General features: G+C 31.6%; 1 protein-coding gene across 2 annotated transcripts in view; it reads right to left on the bottom strand.

Moving 5' to 3' along the window:
* Positions 1-300: 300 nt before the first annotated feature.
* LOC149928513 (uncharacterized) overlaps positions 301-14,664 on the bottom strand; it is a 40,047-nt gene continuing 25,683 nt past the window's right edge. The window contains exons 5-8 of one of the 2 annotated variants that reach the window (XM_090158741.1): positions 11,223-11,375; positions 7,445-7,594; positions 3,746-4,015; positions 301-1,920 (exon numbers count right to left, since the gene is read on the bottom strand). In XM_090158741.1, coding sequence (XP_090014867.1) covers positions 1,898-1,920; positions 3,746-4,015; positions 7,445-7,594; positions 11,223-11,375 — 596 coding nt within the window. In that variant the 3' untranslated portion in view covers positions 301-1,897. Of the gene's footprint in view, positions 1,921-3,745; positions 4,016-7,444; positions 7,604-11,222; positions 11,376-14,664 lie in introns of both variants that reach the window. The other variant, XM_090158740.1, reaches the window with a different exon arrangement.

Here is a 14,664-nt window from a genome sequence, read left to right on the forward strand (position 1 = left end):
AAAAAAAACGAAGTGTCCAGCAAAACCAACCGTTACACGACTAATAAAGGTTCCTATAATACTTAAGCGGTTGACCCGCGAAGTAGTGCAAATAGCTGGAATTCTATATGTAAGTAGGACTGGTTATTTTTAACTAGTTGCAAAAAGCATACAAATTCTAGTGATCGGATCATAATGGGTGCTTCTGTTTCGTTCTCTAACGATTTTCCATTCTGATCATTTTCCAAGATGGCGAATATTTATCCAACGAAAAAAGCTCCCCAAAATCTAAAAAACAACAAATGATGAGACATATATCAATTTAATAGGAGATCAAAGTCTATTTTCCTGTTAATATTTTATGGTACATTTTTAGATTCATTTCTTTACCCTGGATTTTGGCGCTGCATACTTGCCAACAACATCCATAATTTATTAATTCGATGTGCAAGAACATTTATAGAAATGCCAAAATTTAAAAATGGGGTATTTTTATAAGTGCAACGTTTTTATCCAGAACCTTCAACCCCATGCAATATTTAAATATATTTTTGCCTTTACGGTTCTTAATCTTGTTGTTTCGGGAGAGTATAGTATGGCCTAAGAAAAGTTGGCTTTCACCCCAAACCTTGGAAACTACCACCCGATTTCATTTCTCTTCAATTTTGGTTTGAATTATTATTTGACCACCATTAACTAAATTTTTACAAAATATAAGAATGAAGTTTAAAATTATAAAAAAAACTGCTAATATTTGGTGGAAAGTTTTTTACAAAGACGATTTAATAAAATTAGCGGGAAAGGTACAGGTAGAGAGAGGATAATATTTCAATACTTAGCTTTAAATTTCATAACGATTATACAATTTGAAGTACAAATAATGTTCTTAATTTTAATTCCTCGTGTCAGTGTCGCCATCTGTCTAGTAGTGCCAAAATAAAAGTACAAATAAAGATTCAAACATATCATTTACGTTGGCAGGCAATTTAAAATAAAACCACTTTTGTGAAAAATTCTATTTCAACACGTATAAACTAGATTTTTATAATCTACGGAATTTTTGGAATACAGCTTCGATATAATTAGCAAATTCAAACGATTCAACGGAATATTTTCAAAAAAAACATATTTTAAATCTATAAAGATTATCAAACTGAACAAGATAATTTTATCACTTTTACGTTTAAACATTTTTTAATAATATTAGAAATAGCGTTAACATACAACAAATAATTATAATTTTCAGTTTTAACCAGATGTAAATTTAACGTAAGACCTTCATTATTTGAATTTTATTTCAAGATTTCAAATTAACACATATTTTTGATTTCACGATATAAAGATGTTACATTACTTTAAAGAGTTTTACTTTGCTTTTATATATTTTTTACATTGATTTCAACATTTGAATTGTCAATTTAATATTTTTACTTTAATTTTGAGAATTTCACATTGTATTCAAGATTCTCATAAACCATTTCGTTAGTTTTCAGAGTTTGAGTTGTAAGTTACAAGTAGATTTCGGAACTTCCAAGATGGTATCGAGGTACGTCGTTTTTCCGATAACCTGGCTGATTCGCGAATCTTTATTAAATTAATTACGGCAATAAATTTATTTCCAACAAACGTTTTTAAAGTATTTAATTGACGAAAGATGTTAACATTATAAACTATATAAACTTAAAGCAAAAACGTTAGCCCAAAATGTATCTTTTTTGCCGTTGAGCTTTGAACATTTGTTTAAATATTAGTTGAAACATTTCTTTTTTTGTTAGTCTTAAGGAAATTTCGTTTCGAGTAGTTTCGAAATATAATCACTCAGTAATACAAACCGATTATTAAACGTATGATTAAATGCTCGTTTTTTAATTTACTAAAGCGACTAATATAATTTACAAAATATTATAAATCTTGAAGCTTAAAAATCAGTCCCATCCATTTCTGAAAAATACAAAAAAATATTAAAATCGTATTTCACTTATTGTTAAGGTATGATTTTACTAGGAATCGCAGAACTTTGACTAAACTTTTTCACAAATTACGTCAGACAAACAAAAAACGACATTTTCGAGTTTTCCCTCACCGTCGTATCCGAGTGCAATTTAAAGAAACTACGTCACCATGAATATTTTTCCATAATACATATATTTTACAAAGTAACACATTTTTATTATAGTAACCCTAAAAGTTTTGATTATTTAATTAAATGTATACATTTTATTGTTTGGTATCCTTTAGGATTTGGTGGAATTTGCGATGCAACTGTAGCCGAAGTTCTTTTGAGCTTGAAATTTTAAGGTCCAGATCTTCTCAACTATTTTTATTGCTACCCAAGCTTGAATTTATATTTTGAATATTCGACGGTGGATTTAACATTTTCTAGAAATTGACCAATTAGGCTTCCTAGAACCAGAATTACGAATAAAACTATTCTAATGAAAATTAATTAATATTTAAATTGTTTGGATAAAAATTATTTGCTTTATCTAGTCCTATGGCATTATCGAGGCAAGGAGGATTAAGGGAGGGGTGTTGTATTGAGGCTCCTCTTATGGCTGCATCCGTAGTCAGAGAGCGTGAGACGCCCAGTGGGTGGGAGCGGGAGGAAAACGTATGTAAAATACCAGCTCGCGTTCCGGTTTTGAGCGCCCTCTAGTTCGGAAAAATTGTTGAAGGTCATTTCGGTTTTTATTTTGAGAATTTAGTAAGTGCATTTTCCATATAAAAAATATTTTGAGTTTTGCAAATTGTTTACTAATTTACGGCATTAGAAAAACAAACACCGAAGCAGCTGAATTCTCAAAATAAAAACCGAAATAACCTGTAAAAACTTTTCTGAACTAGAGGGCGCTCAAAACAGGAACGCGAGCCGGTATTTTACATACGTTTTCCTCCCGCTCCCACCCACTGGGCGTCTCTCTGACTACGGATGCAGCCATAAGAGGAGCCTCAATACAACTCCCCTTCCCTTAATCCTCCTTGATCGAGGCACCATGATTGACATCTTTCTCTTTGGCAGACAAACAGTTTCTGCCTACTGTGAGGTTTTCTTAATCACAGATTAACCTTTGAAACCGAAACAATTTAAATGATAAAAGTTGTTATAACAAATTCCTCGTGTGATACCTTACTCTTAGATTTGAAAACTGTTTCAAGGCAATATACGACCTTTTCGATCTATGAACAAAAGCAGAAATAAGGTAATGTCAATTATTTTAAGCGGACTAAAAATCAATAATCTTGTTCGATTTGCTCAGTTGGTCAATAAGGTAAACAAATATTTCATTTATATTTAAGCGTTAATACTGACAAGGAATATTAATTTAAAATTTATCATCTGGGCCGTATTCGACATTGATTTTAATATTGATTATGCGTAAGCATTGTTCAATAAAAAGCTAATTTGTGGAGGAGACATTCATTTTCCTGGGGTATATAAAACAAATCATTCTAAATTAACAAAGAAAATTAAAGGGTTTTCGATTAACTTTTGCAATATTCCGCATTTAAGAAAGTATCGCTTTTTGGTTGTAATTTGCAATCCATGTGAATTTGAAACACTGAAAGCATCGAATATTCCAAAGGAAAAAGATTTCTTTAAGCTCTTAAATTCAAAATTGCTGTTTTGGATCGCGTTCATCTCAAAAGGGACATATCTAATGTTTTTAATACCGTTAAAAACAACTGCAATCACGCGAAACAGATTGGCTCATCAAGAGCTATACTGAACAAAGGAAAGGCCTATATCTTAACCGCAGCTACATACCGTGTTCGGTAGGGTCCTCTCCCGTCATGGCTTGCAACATTTTGAAGGACTGCGACGGAATTCTGCCACCAGCGTACTTCCTGGGCTCCGGGTCTGATTGCTGTCGAGAGGCGGGCACCTCTGGTTGAGGGAAATACTTGGCTGGCATTTGCGGCGGCGGTTCTGGCGTTCGCGGCTCTATTCGAATAGGATGCACTTGAACTCGGCTAGTTCTCTTGGTCGGTGGTTGTTGACCGGGAGGAGCTTGCCAGACCGAGGGTGGCATCACACCTGTTCATGAAAATCCGAAACTTCAATTCTGTACTCACACCACCGAACATTCGAGTCAAATTAATTTTGTGACTATTCATACGAGTTAAGGCTAGCTCCCACTTAGCGAAAAATGCAGTTTACGCAAAGCAAATTGACGCATGCGAGTAAAATTTAGTGAAGCTCAAAGCTAAGACGAAAATTAAATTCGTCGCGAAAGTCTCGAAAATTCGTCAAGTGGGAACTCAGCTTTAGCTTGAATTCAAAGTTTTCCTTTAAGACGTTTGGATAAAGAGTTGGTGTCGGCTAGGAGCAACAAACACCGCACCCCACACAAGGAGAACGCAACCCGTCAAAAGTCGTGCATTTTCTTCTATAAATTTTTCATTGGTTAGAGGCTTTAGCGCCGCTTTAGTCCCATTCGACCGAAGGCGGTTTTTGAGGTGTCCCATTCGACCGAATTCCGCCGAAACGTGCGGTTTTTATGTGTCCCATTCGACCGAACGCTGCTATATAAATTGGCTTTTGCTATGTTTTCAATTTAGTTACTGAAGTCGTTTGCAATGGAGCGGATAGCTAATAAAGGAGGGTATTTATACATCAATAATAATTATTTATTCCGTCTTAATAAAAAGAAAGATACAAATTGCCATTTTTCTTGCCGAAACGCGATGTGTAAAGTAAAAATAGTAACGCATGATGGTGTAATTAGTAAAAACTTAAATAGTAAACTTAATCAACTCTCACCTAACCTAACCTAACCTAACCTAACCTAAACATGGATGTTCGATAGTACATACCTTATAAATAAAATACCAAATCACCCCGCCAATTGGGCTACATTTTAAAATTCTTTCGGTCGAATGGGATTCGGTCGAATGGGAATAAACGTTTAGCGCCTGCTGCCGTTGGAAGGGGAAAAATCGGAAATTTTCTTCCCCCGCCCGTAAAACGTTCAGCGTCCAATGAAATTTGTACACAACACTGCGTTAGCGTGTTTAAACGCTAGCTGCGTTCTCCTTGTGTTTGTTGCTGGTATTTTTACGCACTTTAATTGTGAATTCGATAAATTGCCTTACAAAATGCGCATCAAGGTTTCTTACGTTAGCTTTCTTTTCTGAAATATTCACCATTTGGCCAAAGAACAATATCAGAATAAATCTAATTTTTGTCCTTTCGTCTCCATAGTTCTCCTATCCGAATAACTAACATAAGATTCTTCGGAGAGCTTATAAATTTTAACACATACCTACAATTAGAGAAAATTTCCCGCTTGAAAATTTTAATGGTTTACTGAGAACTTTTTTGTGGAAAGTTTTCCGTATTTTCCAGAAAAAAAATAGCCTAATATTCTTTGCAAATTAAATTTCTAGGCATTTTAGCCTCAGCTTTTGATTCCAAAAGTAAAAATAACGTCTAGACTAGTCTAGTGTTAAAAGGCCTTAAAAAGTAAAATATGTTTTAATTTTAATTTTTCCGTTTTGCGGAATATTTTTCGGGAAAATTAACAACCCTACTTAAAATAAAAATCTTAAGTTGCTCAGTGTTGTGTAAATTTTGGTATTCTTACGAAAACGAAAAAGCATTAGTATAAATAAGAGCGTTTTCTTCAACGATATAGTAACGGTGAAGATTAATTTGTAAAACAAAACAGTGACAGATAAAATATGTGGGCGGGACCTACGATTTTATATATTCAACTATGACGTCGGTTATTAATGAAAATGCATTTTGTTTAACATTTTTGAGAACAGCCGCGGGTGGAAGAAGTACATATTCAATGGTTACAAAGGACTATTTTTAAGTTACATTAAATTGACCAAAGAAGAAAATTAAGTAATATGAAAAGTAGCATAAGACCCAAAAGTTTGTCAGAACGGTATAGTAGTTAATGAGAGTTTGTCGCAAAGTAAAAAGGGGAAACAAGGGGGGTCGGAAAATACGTCATCAAAATAGAGGTACTCCAGCGGGGGAGTAAATCGAAGAGAGATAATCGCGCCAGACTATAGACTAAATATAATGTTGCTAGTACTATTCCAACTAGTCTGTTATGTAGTCTATAGTGTGACTAGGTCTCACTAGAAATTTTAATAGGCGCGAAGGTACAGCTGACACACTTTTGGGTCTTATGCTACTTTTGGTAATATTAATATTAATAATAATAATCAGCTAGGCTGACTCCCAAGGCAAGGTAGTTAACTAAATAGCTATCTCCAAAATTTAAATATAAATAAATGATAATTAAATTTTTGTGATAATATTTAATACGTTTTATGATGATAGGTAGTAGCAGAGTTTTATTGTAATAGGTAGTATTTATGAAATACACGAAATTTATTTAATCGGTTAATGTGAGTGGAAATTAAAATCGCAATGTATTTTGCGGAAAATGTTTGAGTCGATTTAATTATTGAATAGGCTTTGGCGTAAGACAGTTTCGAAACCAGAGTCAGTACTCAGATGCTTTTAGTTTATAACCTACTCAGAAAGTGTTCTAGTTTTGATCTCAAGCTGCAAAGGTATGTCTAGCAAAGTTGTCCATGATTAACAGCCGTATGGAAAATCTGTTTAAATTGGATTCGCGGGATTGACTTCAATGTATACAGCATTATCATTTGAAAATAAATTTGCCTTAATGAATAGTTATATCTATAAAATATTTACGCTTGACCAACTTGTTTGAGGTGGGTCCCTCTACGTCACAAAAACTTCATTTTCTGGGGGAGTGAGGGATATTTTTTGGCACAGTAAAACACGTGTTATCAGCCTCTAGTGGCTCGAATTAGAGAGCTTCACGTCGTATCTGATTTACAAAATATTAATTAAAAGTAAGTCAGTCGATTATTTAATTAGAGAACTTCTTCAGCGAAAGAAAAATAAAAATACCCCGCTAAGAATTTCGTCAAATTTCGCGGCGCTTACTAAATTTTGTGGTAAACGCCCCAATGACGTCGTTCGTGATGCGGCGGGTTCATGCTTTTTCTCACCCAATTTTCTTGCCCCCCGATTTTATAGAAATAAATATTTGTTTCAACGTAAATTCATTCAAAGTTGTCACGTTATTCAGAGTGGGAGTAACGGTAATCACATTCCATGACAAATGGGCACACCGTGAAACTGGAAAAATTAATATGACGATTAAACTGTTTGTCTCGTTGTTGCATCTGCTTCAGTTGATAACAAAAATCGACATTTAGAAATTAGGTTTTTGGCATAAAAGAGCATTTTATACGAAACCACAATTTAGACTAAGAAGGTAAGGTTGACAGTGGGTTACCATTCATCATGAATTGACCACCAAACGAGACACTACGACCCACCAGAATTTTCACCGAGGAATTAAAAATGATAAAATAGAACCGAAAAGAAAATCGCGCAATGCTTACACAAAGTAGAACAAAATTAATTCAGGTTTTGCTGTGGGTCATTGTAAATAAGTATTGCTATTACCTGTCTCCGTCATGTCTTGAAGCATTTTGAAGGACCTGGAAGGTATATTACCTCCGACGTATCTGATATCGACAGGCCCTTCCTCGTCTGGGCCTTCCGACGGAGGCTTGTGCTGATGTGGCTGTTCGTACACAGCCGGAGATTGGTACCCTGAAAAATCTAATCAAAATTAATATTTTCATGTTTAGTTTGCCACTGTACCGCTCAGTGGCGTAGCCAGAAATTCGTCAAGGGGGGTCGAAGTACGTGAATGTTAAGAGGGGGGTCGAGAAGGGGGTAGAAATTTATTACAGTGAAAGGTTGGCCCAAAGGGGTCTGGATCCGGAAACCCGCCCTTGTCTACGCCACTGGTACCGCTTAAAGCCGTTTGGTTCGAAGAATTACAAAAATAAATTTAGCGAGTCAAACTTGAATGATTGTGTGGAATATATACACAGAATCTTCAGAACAAAAATATATATATATATTTCTGAAGTAGATTTAAGAGAATATGACTAAGTTGCGAACTATGAAGGATTATTTATTGATGATATTTTAGATTTAGAGATACTGTTTTGGGAATAATTTGAAAAAAAAAACTTTATTTAACATTTTTATCCAATTTTTATTTTTTATATATTTTAAAACCATTGGCTTAAATTTGAGCCTTGAAACCGTTATGATAAATTGATTGCAAAGGAGTACGTGTGTATGTTCAGGGTTTATAATTTGGATCCACTATTTAAACTCAGTTTATGGCAAGCACGCTGGTATTCCAAAAACTATGCGTACGTCCTATTTTGGTTTTCTCCAAAAACTAGATATGTAGCATATAAATAGGCGCTAGATTTCTGTTATGGACAGCTTATATTTGGGCCTGACAATTGGGTAGTCGTAACAATCGTCTGCTACACTATCGTAACCCATTTGAAGACATTCCTACAGTTTTGTTCGCATTTTTGTTTATTTAATAACATACTAATCTTGGATTTTTATGTATTAAATTTAAAATGTGTATTTTCATTCATACGTTTACTTGCATTTAAATTCAGCCATGTTTTCAAGTTATATGTATTTGCAAAGCTAATTAAAAACCTCTAGGACTTTTCGTAAGTAATTTATTTTTCGTTTATGTCTCATATCTTTAATATCATTTAATTTTAAAATACATGTTACAAATTATTTGTTTATCCAAGGTTTTTCAAATTTTATTAGCAATCTGTAGCTTAAACCTATTATTTTAAACGTTTTCTATTATTTTACATAAAAGATTAGGGTTGATCATCAATCAATTTCAAATGAAGAGTTCGCATGTTTTATAGTTTTATTTTGCATAAAAATGAAATTGCGAAACACTTGTAACCTTCTGAAAGGTATTTTCGAAATTAACTCTTACACCAAAAATGTTGAATCACAAAACTCATATCCTGAATAATATTAGATTTTTTGGTTTTAAATAGTTTAGTCACAATAAACATAACCACCAGCATATCAAAGATAAATGCTGCTATTTGACATATAATCGTTTACAATTTTGTATTTTATCAAATTTAAGCAAAGGGTTTTAAAATGTATGCATTTCCATCTAATAAATATATATGTCAATTAACGAAAAACTGACGAAAGTGATAAATTATATTTAAACATTTATGAAATAAACTAAAATATATAAATATTTTTAATTATTGCCAAAATTTAAAATATCATCAATATCTGAGCCTTTATAGGTCCCAACTTAGTCCCTTCCCCTTAAATCGGCCTTTAAACTGCTTTGGTAAAAGCATTTTGGTTTTAATATATCCCTTCATATTGGACTCACGAGCAAGAATTATGATTTGTTCAAACCAGGAATATTTAGAAACTTAAAAATTGTTACGGAAATTGTAAATAGTTAATATAAACAGTAAAAAAGTATGTGAGCTTAGAATTAGAGTTTCTATTCATGGGAATGATGGAAGCTAACTTTCTCTCATGCTAAATATAATAAATTCACTTAGAAACATTAATTAAAAATTAGTGACAAAACCTAGGAATAGGAGAAAATGGATTTCCAGTGACTGTGGTAATTGTTTGCCTGGACTTTAATTTAGATAAAAGAATCAAAAGATAAAAATAAATTATATTTAGTCGAAGTGATGGAACAGGTCACAAAAGACCAAACCTCTCTATCATTTAGAAAAATTGGCCACTATAAGAGAGAATGCCCCAAAAACAACAAATCTACTTCAAGATGTCATTATTCAAATTGGGAGAAACATTCAAGAGTACAAGTCACCATTGAAAGATTTATATCCGAAATAAAATATGCCATCAAACCTTCAGTCTACTTTAGATTATTTTTGATTTTTGTTAACCCTCCCATTGCCTAACATTAACATTTTCTATATACAAAAATAAACACGTACTAGAATAATCAATAAAATTTAGTCTCTCAATAAGCTTATAATATACAGAATACATGATCCCAGATTTTTTCCTTTACCACTAACTAACGTAATATTTTTCAATGCAAAAGATCAAATAGATTTTACAGTATATTAATCGGTTTTCCTACTGCACCAACATAGCAATTGAAAATTCTACTTTCTAGCTGACGACCAGTAACTGGTGGTATTTGTTTCCAAAATTACTTTCAGCTACGTTCATTTAAACTCATATTTTAGTTACTTTTTGTGGTCAAATAAATCATTTAGTTTGGTATTCTCAAAAGTTTTTTTTATTTTACTACCGACCTTGCCATATAAGACGTAAAATGAACCACGAGCTTTTAAAAACTTTAAATTTATTCCTTTTACCACTCCAACATTTCGGTGGAAAATTTACTGTTGTATGTCTAATAAAATATATAATGTTTTTTAATAATTGAGGGAATTTATTAAGCAATATTCTTTCTTCCCGAAACTATTAGAAACAACCAGTGGGACCGTTAAAGTCCGATATTTCAAGTGAATATCGCAAATAGTGTTGTAGATAAATGATTTTGTTTAGTTTTAAAATTTAAGGGCAACGCAAGAGGAAACCCTTACATTTTCATTAAAATGTCGAAATTTGTATTCATCTGGACTCGAGATATATCCAATTTTAAACCAATCATGTTTGGATTAAATAATTTTGATCAAATCGAAATGCAGTTGAGTTTTAAACCAAGAAGTTGAATGAAATATAACACATTTTGGATTGTTATATGCGATTCGAGACGATTTAAATTTGCACATTTCTTGAGCATAATTTTGTACACACGATTTTCCCAAAGGAAAAAACTAAAATTCGTACAAACGTGATTTATATTTTACGCTGATTTCACTAGCTGATGCACCAAAACCTAACAATCTTTTAAGCAATAGAGATATAATATACGAAAATTATTTCCATAAAAATGACAAGATACTTCATGACTAAAATATGTTTATTTAAAATACTTGAAATATTTTGGTGAGCTTTCGGACCACGGTCAAGCCGAAATTTCACCATAATTTCAACCGTTTACAATCTTATTCCTTTTCGACCATTTTTTCTTTTTTCTTTCTCTTATCTTCAATTCCCCCCAGTTTCTTATGTACATAGGTCCCTTGTCTTGATTGATTCTTAAATACACATATTTTAGTCATGAAGTATCTTGTAATTTTTACGTAAATAATTTTAAATATAGTTATAAAGCCATGATTCGAAAAACAATTATAATTCAAGAGAGATATAATGTGGTTTTGAATTGGCACTTGACACATTTTTAAGGTACACTTCAACCACTAGTTTTTATATTATAACTTTAAATTGAAATCTAAGGTATATATCACCTCACCTTGATATCTCGTTGGCTCAGCAGGGACATTATCGGAGTCAGTCATCCTTTGAAGAGCTTGAAAAGAACGAGATGGGATCTGATCCCGACGAAGACCGGAAAACCGCATTTCGTCTTCCTGAGGTCGCCGATTGACCATTTCCGTTGCATTGTCTGAAATGAAAGCCAAATTTACATCAATGAAGAGCAAACATTTTAGAGAAGGTTTTAAAATATTGTAGCGATAAAGGCGGAGAAATTGAAATTCAATCGGCAGTCTCATTATCTCAATTAAGTTAATAAACAATGTATTTAGTTAGATTTAAATATTTATGCTCACGTATGAAAACTAAAAACATACGTGTTTGGAAACCTATGAGATAACGGACTTATTTATTTGTTTTAGGTGAAGTAAATTACGATTCGCGCATGATCAAGATTAAGAGCATCGTTAAAAGTCGTCTAAATATAGTAATTTCCCCTTTTTATAATCGAATTGTAGGGAGCTGTTCGCTCGCGTGGCATGAAGGGCTTGCCACCACCCTCCTGAGCAATTGTAACCCGGCAACCGAATTAATGGCTTTGAAAGTCGCTTGATGACTTAGGCCTAAGGTAGTGCCTTGGGTATTTTTATTTATGTATTTATTATTTATAACTATTCCGTTATACTATTCCGAAATTATACAGTTACGAATCTATCAAAAATACATATAGAAACGTAAAAATTGTATTAAGTACCCAAAACTGTATATTTTGAAACCCAAAATGTACATTGAAGAACCAAAAATGTATATTTTGAAACCCAAAATGTACATTGAGGAAACTAAAATGTACATTGAGGAAACTAAAATGGATATTGAGGAAACTAAAATGGATATTGAGGAAACTAAAATGGATATTGAGGAAACTAAAATGGATATTGAGGAAACTAAAATGGATATTGAGGAAACTAAAATGGATATTGAGGAAACTAAAATGGATAATTAGGAAACTAAAATGGATAATTAGGAAACTAAAATGGATAATTAGGAAACTAAAATGGATAATTAGGAATCTAAAATGGATAATTAGGAAACTAAAATGGATAATTAGGAAACCAAAATGGATATTTAGGAAACCAAAATGGATATTTAGGAAACCAAAATGGATATTTAGGAAACCAAAATGGATAATTAGGAAACCAAAATGGATAATTAGGAATCTAAAATGGATAATTAGGAATCTAAAATGGATAATTAGGAAACTAAAATGGATATTTAGGAAACTAAAATGGATAATTAGGAATCTAAAATGGATAATTAGGAATCTAAAATGGATAATTAGGAAACTAAAATGGATAATTAGGAATCTAAAATGGATAATTAGGAATCTAAAATGGATAATTAGGAATCTAAAATGGATATTTAGGAATCTAAAATGGATATTTAGGAATCTAAAATGGATATTTTGAAACCCAAAATGTACATTGAAGAACCAAAAATGGATAATTAGGAAACCAAAATGGATAATTAGGAAACCAAAATGGATAATTAGGAATCCAAAATGGATATTTAGGAATCTAAAATGGATATTTAGGAAACTAAAATGGATATTTAGGAAACTAAAATGGATAATTAGGAAACTAAAAGGGATATTTAGGAATCTAAAATGGATATTTAGGAATCTAAAATGGATAATTAGGAAACTAAAATGGATAATTAGGAATCTAAAATGGATAATTAGGAATCTAAAATGGATAATTAGGAATCTAAAATGGATATTTAGGAATCTAAAAGGGATATTTAGGAAACTAAAAGGGATATTTAGGAATCTAAAAGGGATATTTAGGAATCTAAAATGGATAATTAGGAATCTAAAATGGATAATTAGGAATCTAAAATGGATAATTAGGAATCTAAAATGGATAATTAGGAATCTAAAATGGATAATTAGGAATCTAAAATGGATATTTAGGAATCTAAAATGGATATTTTGAAACCCAAAATGTACATTGAAGAACCAAAAATGGATATTTAGGAAACCAAAATGGATAATTAGGAAACCAAAATGGATAATTAGGAAACCAAAATGGATAATTAGGAAACCAAAATGGATAATTAGGAATCCAAAATGGATATTTAGGAATCTAAAATGGATAATTAGGAAACTAAAATGGATATTTAGGAATCTAAAATGGATAATTAGGAATCTAAAATGGATAATTAGGAATCTAAAATGGATAATTAGGAATCTAAAATGGATAATTAGGAATCTAAAATGGATATTTAGGAATCTAAAATGGATATTTTGAAACCCAAAATGTACATTGAAGAACCAAAAATGGATATTTAGGAAACCAAAATGGATAATTAGGAAACCAAAATGGATAATTAGGAAACCAAAATGGATAATTAGGAATCCAAAATGGATATTTAGGAATCCAAAATGGATATTTAGGAAACTAAAATGGATAATTAGGTATCTAAAATGGATAATTAGGAATCTAAAATGGATAATTATGAATCTAAAATGGATAATTATGAATCTAAAATGGATAATTATGAAACTAAAAGGGATATTTAGGAATATAAAATGGATAATTAGGAATCTAAAATGGATAATTAGGAATCTAAAATGGATAATTAGGAATCTAAAATGGATAATCAGGAATCTAAAATGGATAATTAGGAAACTAAAATGGATAATTAGGAAACTAAAATGGATAATTAGGAAACTAAAATGGATAATCAGGAATCTAAAATGGATAATTAGGAATCTAAAATGGATATTTAGGAATCTAAAATGTATATAAAGGGATCTAAAATATAAATTGATCTAAAATATAAAGGGATCTAAAATATAAAGATATCTAAAATATAAAGGGATCCCAAATATAAAGGGATCCCAAATATAAAGGGATCTAAAATATAAATTGATCTAAAATATAAAGATATCTAAAATATAAAGGGATCAAAAATATAAAGGGATCCCAAATATAAAGGGATCCCAAATATAAAGGGATCTAAAATATAAAGGGATCTAAAATATAAAGGGATCTAAAATATAAAGGGATCTAAAATATAAAGGGATCTAAAATATAAAGGGATCTAAAATATAAAGGGATCTAAAATATAAAGGGATCCCAAATATAAAGGGATCCCAAATATAAAGGGATCCCAAATATAAAGGGATCCCAAATATAAAGGGATCCCAAATATAAAGGGATCCCAAATATAAAGGGATCCCAAATATAAAGGGATCCCAAATATAAAGGGATCCCAAATATAAAGGGATCCCAAATATAAAGGGATCCCAAATATAAAGGGATCTAAAATATAAAGGGATCTAAAATATAAAGGGATCTAAAATATAAAGGGATCTAAAATATAAAGGGATCTAAAATATAAAGGGATCTAAAATATAAAGGGATCTAAAAAACAAGAGGCCTACAAAAAACAAGATTTAGGAATGTTTCATGGAACCT

The sequence above is a fragment of the Leiobunum rupestre genome, chromosome 9 (genome assembly GCF_980474605.1).
Source record: "Leiobunum rupestre chromosome 9, qqLeiRupe1.1.hap1, whole genome shotgun sequence".
Classification (NCBI taxonomy): Eukaryota; Metazoa; Arthropoda; class Arachnida; order Opiliones; family Sclerosomatidae; genus Leiobunum; species Leiobunum rupestre.